The sequence below is a fragment of the Myodes glareolus genome, chromosome 23 (genome assembly GCF_982192425.1).
Source record: "Myodes glareolus chromosome 23, mMyoGla1.1, whole genome shotgun sequence".
NCBI classification, from domain to species: Eukaryota; Metazoa; Chordata; class Mammalia; order Rodentia; family Cricetidae; genus Myodes; species Myodes glareolus.
Window position 1 is genome coordinate 46,097,708 of NC_142048.1, and position 9,999 is coordinate 46,107,706.

Here is a 9,999-nt window from a genome sequence, read left to right on the forward strand (position 1 = left end):
CTGATAATAGTTTAATAATAAAATAGAGAAATTATAACACTATCTTAAAGCAGTTATTCTGGTAACCAACTGGTTACTAAGTCACAAGTGGTAGATAACTTGCACAGTCTAGATATGCAGATGAGGGGTCATTCACATGTCAGGCGGGACACAACAGGGCCACATGAAAGTTTATCACACAACTTGGTGCATTGTATGTCTCAAAACTTAGCTTCTTTTAGGGTTTTAATGTAATGGTTTGATTCCAGTTAAGATCAGCAACTGGACCCATGGGAAACAAAACCACCATAGGAGGAATGTGGGCCTCCCTTTGAGGACAGCAGTCGTGGGCCCAGCATGTACCCTGCTATCTGTGTCTACAAACATCCAGTTTCTAAATAGTGTCACCATCCTAGAACTAGAGATTACACCTCTCCTTTTGGAAAACACTTCAGCTCACACAGGACCTCATCTCAGCCACACACAGATTTAAAAACACAACAAATTGGGTTTAAAAATTAAATCAGTAATGACAATTATTACTAAAGTTTTTAAGCAATAATAATTCTCATTGACTGCTGATAGTATTTCTCAGTAACCTCTTCATATCAAAGAAAGTACATACTCTATAATATATTGGTTTTACTGTGTATACCTGAAATTTCCACAGATAATAATGTCCATGTATAATCGGGAACCTTTAGAAGACCTTTATTTAATGATTAATGTAGTAAGTAAAATGCTAGACATAAATAATGTATTGCTTAGGAATAAGACAGAAGCAGCAACCATCATATAAATCAGAACACTTAAAAATTTGGACATTGATCACCCCTAGGAAGGTGTGTGATTTCTAAGGTTTGGGGATGATTTTTGGTTTATTCATATATAGAGAGATGTAGATATTTTAGATATATATCACATATATGATATATATATATATATACACATATGATAGTTAGACCTTCAAAAATAATTTACTTTACTGAAAAAGAAAAGGATCCAGGAGTAGTAGCCTTTATTCCCAGCACTTGGGAGGCAGAGGTAGGTGAGTCTCTGGGTTCAAGGCCAGTTTAGTCTACAGAGTGAGTTTCAGTTCAGTCAGAGTTACACAGTAAGACCCTGTGTCCAAAAAGGCAAGGAGGAATTTATTGCAGTATCTGTGCTTTGAAAAAAATCAAAAGTAGGCATAACAAAATGCTATTAATATTGGTTATTGTTTTAGCCATCAGTCTTACATAATGCCACACTGAATAATTTAATGGAAGAATTATACATCACATTATTATAACACTTTCATAAGAGACAAAGCTTTCTATTCTTTTTTATATTGGATATAACTTTTATATAGTAATATACATATCCTAAGTTTCTAAACATAGGTTGTGAATATTTGCCTCCATATAGATAACCTGAGTCAACATTTAATAGAATTCATCTTTCTTCTTCCCAGTTGATTGAGTACATCTCTGTAATCTTCATCTTTTGTTAGTTTCGATACTGTATTGATAAACAACTTTAGTCTATTTACCTTTGTTTCATAGTACTTGTGTGCAATGCAAGTGTATTTGAAAATAATGAATTTTTAGTTCAGAATGAAAAAAGAATACAGAAACAAGGGTTGAGTTTGTACTTAGCAGTGGAGAATTTGCATAGCATGTGTGAGGCACTAAATTGGATCTCCAGCACAGGAAAGAAAATCAGAAGTGATGATATGATCATATATTTTGTTGCAGAGAGAAGCTGCATGAAGCCAACAATGAATTACAGAAAAAGAGAGCCATAATTGAAGATCTTGAGCCAAGATTTAACAACAGCTGTGAGTTTTTCCTAATAGCATCACTAACCATGCAGCATTCTATAGATAATAAATTTATGTAACTTGTTTCTTTTTTAAATAGGCCTTTTAGATATTCTAGCAATTAAGAATTTCCCCTATGTGGCTGGAGAAGATGATGTGGTTAAGAGCACTTGCTCTTTCAGAAAATAAAAGTTTGATTCCCAGAACCTACATTCTGACTCACAACCCCTGTAACTCAACCTCCAAGGGCACCAGCACCCTCTTCTGTCCTCCATGGGCACCTACACACATTTGACATATACTTACACAGGCATATACACATAACTAAAAAATATATTAAAATAAAAATAAGTGTTGGTTTGTTTGTTTTTTTTTTAAAGCATTTGTCAGGTGTTAGAGAGATGTCTTGCTGCACTTGCAGGGGACGAAAGCTTGGTTCCCAACACCCACGTCAGTTCGCTCACAGTTGTCTATAATTCTAGCTTTAGGAGATCTTCATGCCTCAGGCCCTGTGGGACCGGCACTCAAGTGCACATATACAGAGACAAACAGATACATGCACACACAAATTTAAAAAATAATTTTTTAAAAAAATTCACCATATTTCTTAAGGTACTGGTTTTATTTATGAAATCTTTAACTGTGTATGAAGCTAGACACTTTCAATGTAATTGTGCATAAGTTAGCCCTTGACATATCATTCTATGTCTATTTGTATATATAGTTAGCTTAACTTCGTTTTTTTTGAAAAAAAGATGGCAGACTTTAATTTTAAGTCATAGAAAAATACAGCAGCGGGTAATCATTTTAAGAATACAGTATAGTGGAATTAAATACATTATGCAACCTCACCACCTCTCCCCTGTAACATCTTTCATTCCTCTCGACTGGAATGATTCTTCCCTCTGCTTATCTATTTACCCTCTGTCTCTGAGTTTAACTGTGCTAGGAAGCTTATACAAATAGACTCATGTTTGTACTTTCCTGTCTAATTTATTTCAATAAGCATAGCTTTTTTTCTCAATTAACATTAAGGATCAATACTGCGGTATATATCAGAATTTAGACTTTAAAAGATTATATTATGTGAGTATATGTTATTTACCCATCAATAGATGCTTTTTACTTTATGTAGTTTAATACCAACATCTTTTTTACTTACTAAGAAAAACTTTTGGTAAAATAAAAATATGAATTACTTTTAAAGAGAAAATTATATATAAGGATAGATCAAACAATCGCTCAGGACTACTACTTATTATTTCTGTTTTTAAATTTTTGTATTGATTTTATTGAGCTATACATTTTTCTCTGCTCCCCTCCCTTCCTCTCCTCTTCAACCCTCTCCCATGGTCCCCATGCTCCCAATTTACTCAGGAGATCTTGTCTTTTTCTATGTCCCATGTAGATTAAATCCATGTTTGTCTCTCTTAGGGTCCTTATTGTTGTCTAGGTTCTCTGGGGTTGTGATTTGTAGGCTGGTTTTCTTTGCTTTGTGTTTAAAAACCACTTGTGAGTGAATACATATGATATTTGTCTTTCTGGGTCTGGGTTACTTCACTCAATATGATGTTTTCTAGCTCTATCCATTTTCCTGCAAAATTCAAGATGTCATTATTTTTTTCTGCTGTCTAGTACTCCATTGTGTAAATGTACCACATTTTCCTTATCCATTCTTTGGTCGAGGGACATTTAGGTTGTTTCCAGGTTCTGGCTATGACAAACAAAGCTGCTATGAACATAGTTGAGCACATGTCTTTGTGGCACGATTGAGCATCCTTTGGATATATACCCAAAAGTGGTATTACTGGGTCTTGAGGAAGGTTATTTCCTACTTTTCTGAGAAATCGCCACACTGACATCAAAAGGGGCTGTATCAGCTTGCATTCCCACCAGCAATGCAGAAGTGTTCCTTTTCTCCACAACCTCACCAGCATAAGTTGTCACCAGTGTTTTTGATCTTGGCCATTCTTACAGGTGTAAGATGGAATCTCAGAGTTGTTTTGATTTGCATTTCTCTGATGGCTAAGGATGTTGAGCATTTCCTTAAGTGTCTTTCATCCATTTTAGATTCCTGTGTTGAGAGTTCTCTGTTTAGGTCTGTACTTTTTTATTGAATTATTTGTTCTTTTGATGACCAATTTTTTGAGTTCTTTATATATTTTGGAGATCAGACCTCTGTCTGATGTGGGGTTGGTGAAGATCTTTTCCCATTCTGTAGGCTGCCATTTTGTTAATAAATAATTAAATATAATGTTATTAAAATCTAATTTTTTATGGATATCTTTTTGCAGCCTTAAGAATTGAAGAATTGCAAGAAGCTTTACGAAAGAAAGAAGAAGAAATGAAGCAAATGGAAGAGCGCTATAAAAAGTACTTGGAGAAAGCCAAAAGTGTGAGTATGAACTTGTAACTGTCTCACTGTACATTCCAGAGAGGGTTTTCTCTAGCCTGGAAGTCTAGTGTCCAATTAAAATCATGTTCTTACACAAAGAATAACCAAAGAAATTTTCTAAGCAGAAAAAGATCTCAAGTAAGTAATGATCAAAATAGATCATTCCACACATTGAATAGTAAGAGGACGGTGCACCTATGTAAGAAATAGGTGACAGCCATAACTGTAGCCAGTACTTAGAGTTAACAACACATGAAAGAAGAAGAACAAAGCTGAATGAGATATCTCTGTGAGCAGACAGAAACAGATCCGGACAAGGTACAAGAGTCGGTTCTCTCCTTCTCAGGGTGGTACTCATCAGGCCTGGCAACAAGCATTTAGCATCTCCCTCAGCCAAGAGCAAATGCTGATTGATGACGTAAATGTGTGAAAATGCCATGATAAAAAGACCCCACCAAGTTATAGGTTGACTTTAAGTAAGGTTAGAGAGACAACTCAGCGATTGAGAGCATTTGCTACTCGTGCAGCAGCCCCAGGTTCAGTTCCCAGCACCCACAAAGCAGATTACAGCTGTCAGTTACTCCAGTTCCAGGGGCTCCGATAGCAGTTCTGATACACATGCATACATGCTGGAGAAACCCTCAAACTCATATAAATGAATAAATCTTTAGTTTTACAAAATATTTAAGGGACTAGAGAGATGGCTGAGTGGTTCAGAGAACCTGATATTGCAGGGAGCCCAGGTTTAGTGTCCAGCGTCCCTATGGTGACTCACAATTGTCTGTGACTCCAGATTCCAGACTCCTCCTCCTCATCTTCGTAGTCACATGGTACACAGCCATGTATGCCTGCTGGGAATCAAAATAAAGAAATTTGTTTTTGTTTTTAAAGACAGGGTTTCTCTATGTTACAGCTCTAGCTGTCCTGGAACTCACTGTGGAGACCAGGTTAGCCTCAGCCTCACAGAGATCCACCTGCATCAGCTTCCCAAGTGCTGGGATCAAAGGCATACACTACCACACCTGGTTAAAATAAATCATTTTTACAAAAAAAAAAAAAACTTTAATAAAAAAGGTATTAACAATGTATAGCACTACAGCCAAGATTTGGTGCTTCCTGATGGAATATTGCTGTCATCAGTGATTAACCTGAATCAAAGTATCTTCTAGATCTTTCTTCACACCATGAAGCTGTCTGAACAAGTTAACTAACACCTTTAGGTGGGGCTGGAGAGATGGCTCAGCAGCAACTGTCTATAACTACAGTCCCATTTGATCCATAGTCCCATTGTATCTGATTTCCTTTTCTGATGTGTCTATATCCATGTAAACAAAACACCTATATACATAAAATAAATCTTTTTAAAAGTATATAAGTAACACCTTTAGGAAACTGTCAGATAATCCAAAATTGGGGTTAAAAGTCAGTATTGTGAGAGCTAAGCAGATGGCTCAGTAGATCAGGTGCTCGGTGCACAAGCATGGAGATGGAGATGTCATTTCAGATCCCAGGAGTTACATAAAGCTGGGCCTGGGTGCACACATCTATAGCACCCTCTATAGCTCTGAGGGGTGAGACACAGGACCATCTCAGACTTAGGCAGTCAGTCTAGCCAACATGGTAAACTCCAGATTCAGTAAGAGACACTCTCTCAAAAACTAAGGTGGAGCGTGATCAAAGGCCCCCAATAGTGACCCCTGACTGCCACATCTCATCCTGTGCTGAGGTCCTGGAACCCTGTTTAGGGTTGACAAGAGAATCACAGGCACACACACAGCAAAGTTGAGATCAGGTGGGAATTTCTAACTGCTGCAACCCAGAACCTCATCGTTTTTATTACAGCCCAGGAGGAGGGTTAGCTAGTCTTGGAAGGAGATCTCTATAGTTGTGCAGTCTCAGGCTGTATGTATCTGGAAGGAGGAAGCCATAGTTGCTAGACTTCGCACACACTGATCAATCATTTATACACACTCATGCTTGGATATCCCCTGGAAAAACTCTTCTATTCCTCTTTCACATAGTCCATGTGGGCACTAGCTTTGGGCCAATTGGTCTCTGAGTTCTTAGGTCAGTATTATACTTTTTTTAAAAAAATGGGAGTAGAATAAAGAAGAATGTAGGAAGCTATACTGCATTAAAAGGAGTCCTGCTTGCCAGGTGGAATGCATAAGTCTTTGAGTCCTGAATTGAGGACAGAGAATCAGTTTTAAGAGACACTTTGGCCAAGTAATTTCAGCTACTTCTTAAGACCAAAGCAGGTGGGTTGAAAGTTCAAAACCATCCTGAACAATTTACTGAGACCCTCTGTCTCAGAAGAAAAGGTACAATAAGATCTAGGGATATATGCCTCACAGATAAAGTGTTTTCCTAGCATGCACAAGGCTAAGACCCCAATCCTTCCTACTTGTAAAGGTGGGAGATGTAGACATAGACTAAATTCTGGCCATTTTACAGAATTATTATTTTCTTATAGATGGTGGTAGCATTATGAAGTAAAAAAAAAAAAGTCTAGGGATAGGCACACTGAAGTACTTAAGGGTTGTATTCACTGGGACTGTTGAGTTATTTCTAACACCTAAGAGTGTTGGGGGAGATCAGATATGACAGAGTAGCAATTTTTCAATCCAGGTTAAAAGTAATAAATGGGTTTGAACTATTTGGAAGTCTATGTATTTGAACATTTTGGTAGTAAAACTATTGGTGGAGAACAAAACTACATCTTCCCCAGAAATCCTGTAATAAATCAGGTAGAATTACATCCAATGTTCGTGCCTCCACCATACTACTGACAGAAGAGAAGGGCCTGCTTAGGATTTACCCTTGTGTGCCTTTCTGTTTACACGTCCAGGACTAGCCAAAATAAAACAGAAAAGAGCTATGAATAGCATCTCTCTAGCAGTGCTCAATAATTCAGAATTGATTCTTCCATCTGCATCATTGAGAAGTTAGGCAATTTTATTTCACACACTTACCTTTTGTAAGTGTCCTTAATAGCCTTTGAGTGTTATTTTCCTTTTCTGGTTTGTTTGATTGGGGTAGGGGTAGGAATCAAACACAGAACTTCATGCATGCTAAGATAGCAATAGCTATAGCTCTATGTGCAGTTCAGCCATTAGATTCCCTGACCCCTACCCGCAGTACTGGGGGTACTACTTAGGGACCCATGTGTGTTAGGTATGTACTGTATCACTGGGTTGTATCCTTAGCCTGATTTTCATTTTTAAGACTGCTTTCTTAGATGCTACATTCTGTAAGTCTGAGGGGTTGAAATTTGAGTTTTGGGGGGTTGGTTGTTTAGGTTATATATGTGAACTTATATGTGTACTTACGTTTTTCTTTTCTATTTGCAGGTTATTCGTACATTAGACCCTAAACAGAATCAAGGAGCAGCGCCAGAAATACAAGCTCTTAAAAACCAACTTCAGGAACGGGATCGACTGTTCCACTCGTTAGAGGTCAGTTAGTGCACTGTGCAATAAAATGCTGAGGTTTTTAGCTTTCTCAGAGACCCTTGCTATATTATATATTGTAACCTTGGGTTGGGCAGTTAATTGTAAGTATCTTCCTTATGTTGAATTCATTTGTATCTTTACATGTGGTTGTGCTTCAGAAAGAATATGAGAAGACGAAGAGTCAAAGAGACATGGAGGAGAAATACATTGTTAGTGCCTGGTACAATATGGTAAGAGAAGAGTATTCCAGAATATCCAGAATGTAATGCAAAGTTGTATGTCATTATATTGCCTTTACTGTAGAAGTAATTCTACCAAAAGAATCTGATAGTAATTTCTCTCCTAACATGTACTAACAAAGCCTCTATGTTGACCTTTAAACTGAAAAGCACCACAACCAAGGCTAAGGCGTTGTGAAACAATCATCCCCAGAGAATAGAAAAGACCAGTTTAGTTTTATTCCTTGGTGCCATTGTTGTGGGGAAAGCAGACATGGTCATGCCTGAACAGATGCAGTAACTCTGGCTTCGTTGGTTGTTTCAGTACATTTGCAAGATGAGATTTTCTTTACGGGTGGCATAACTGTCTCATGGGATATGGACATATTCAGTTTCAGACTTCGACCACTGAAGGTTATGAAATGGAGTGTTCTAGTACATGTGCAAAGAAACTAAATATATGTAAGGGAAGGAGCTAACTGCTCACTGGCTCATGCCCAGTTGTAAATTTTACAGGATGAGGCACCTTCTAGGACCTTTGTCTTCCTTTTCTTTGTGTTCTTTCCAATGAAACCATTTCTACTGCTTTGAAGTGTTGGGGTTTTTAAATTATTTATTGTGCATGTGTGTGCATAAGGGGAGCTGGTGCTGTGGAATACCTATGGCAGCTGTGGATTCCAAGGGTCGGACACAAGTCGCTAGGCTTGCGTTACTCACAGAGCCGTCTACAGCCAAATGCTATTGTTTTGAAACAGGAAGTTGGGCTGTCCTTGCAGTTTTTCCCTTTTGTCCTATTGCTCTCCTGTTGGCATAAATATTGTTTTTGTTTTAGTATTACTACTGTTGGTACTTGCTCTTAAGGGTTAGCTCTCCGACCTTAAAATGTGATTTGAGCTTTACTAAAAATTTGCTTCATGACATGTGTCTACAGTACACCAGTGTGTTTAAGATCTTACTGTAATTTTTCTTTTAAAAGGGAAATAATTTTGAGTGATAACATTATTTTGGGGGGTTTTTTGTTGTTGTTTTTGTTTGGTTTGTTTGATTTTGGTTTTTCAAGACAGGATTTCTCGGTAACTTTGGAGCCTGTCCGGAAACTAGTTCTTGTAGACCAGGCTGACCTCAAACTCACAGAGATTTGTCTGCCTCTGTCTCCTGATTGCTGGGATTAGAGACGTGCACCACCATTGCTCAGCTCAAGAATGTTATTAACAAATAAAATTTTCTTGAAAATTAAATTTAAAAATAGAGAAAATAAATTTTATTAAGAAATTTTCTGTGGACATTAGCCCTAACCCCACTGTTCTGTCTTCCTGGAAGCTGTGTTCCCAGTCTCACAGACCTGCACCTCAGTCCCTGCTAGCAGTTTCACATATTGCTTCTTATGGAACCGGATTTATTTATTCTGTGACAGGGGACTAAAGGATGGTGCTAATTTTTAACTTTTCAGAATGAAGGGGTAATTTCAAATAGACCCATGCAGGTCACTCACAAAAAATAATCGATAGAAGCATCATGCTTGTACTCTGAACGTTTTGCATCTCAGACAACTTAAATAGGAGCCAAAACGGTGACTACTGGGACAAGGTATAAGTTTCTCAACAAATAGCTTTGTGTTGGCCTCTGACATCTTAAAAGGGTGTAAAAAGTGTAGCACAGTGGTAGCTCTAGAACACAGAGCACAACCAACCGCCTGGAAATTCGAGTTTTAAGTCAATGTAGTAAAACATTTCAGTAGATATTTGCTAGTTTTATTCAAACCTTCAGATATATTTGTTAAGTTAAAGCCGAGCTAAAAACTACATTCTGGGGGTTGGCAGGATGACTTAGCAGGTAATTGTGCTTGCTGCTCAAACCTGGCACCCTGAATTCAATAACTAGAACCTATTTAAAATGGCAGAGCGCCAACTCCATGAAGTTGTCCTCTGACTTCCACATAAACTGTGATACAGGCATCCCATCTGTATACATCATGTATACACACGCGTAATAACTGTACACACACACTACCACCCCACCCCCTAGGGACATACCCTAAGGCATAGTGATTTAAGACAGTAATCCCAGTTCAAGGTCTGCTGGGTTGACCTAGTCCTAGGCTACCGGGGCTACAGCATAAGACTCTGCCTTAAAATACTAACAGAGGCAGAAGCA

The 9,999-nt window shown here is 37.9% G+C and overlaps 1 protein-coding gene across 1 annotated transcript in view; it reads left to right on the forward strand.

Moving 5' to 3' along the window:
- Hook3 (hook microtubule tethering protein 3) overlaps positions 1-9,999 on the forward strand; it is a 95,577-nt gene that overhangs the window by 73,898 nt on the left and 11,680 nt on the right. The window contains exons 18-21 of the mRNA XM_048456475.3: positions 1,716-1,798; positions 4,075-4,175; positions 7,526-7,630; positions 7,786-7,857. Coding sequence (XP_048312432.1) covers positions 1,716-1,798; positions 4,075-4,175; positions 7,526-7,630; positions 7,786-7,857 — 361 coding nt within the window. The remainder of the gene's footprint in view (positions 1-1,715; positions 1,799-4,074; positions 4,176-7,525; positions 7,631-7,785; positions 7,858-9,999) is intronic.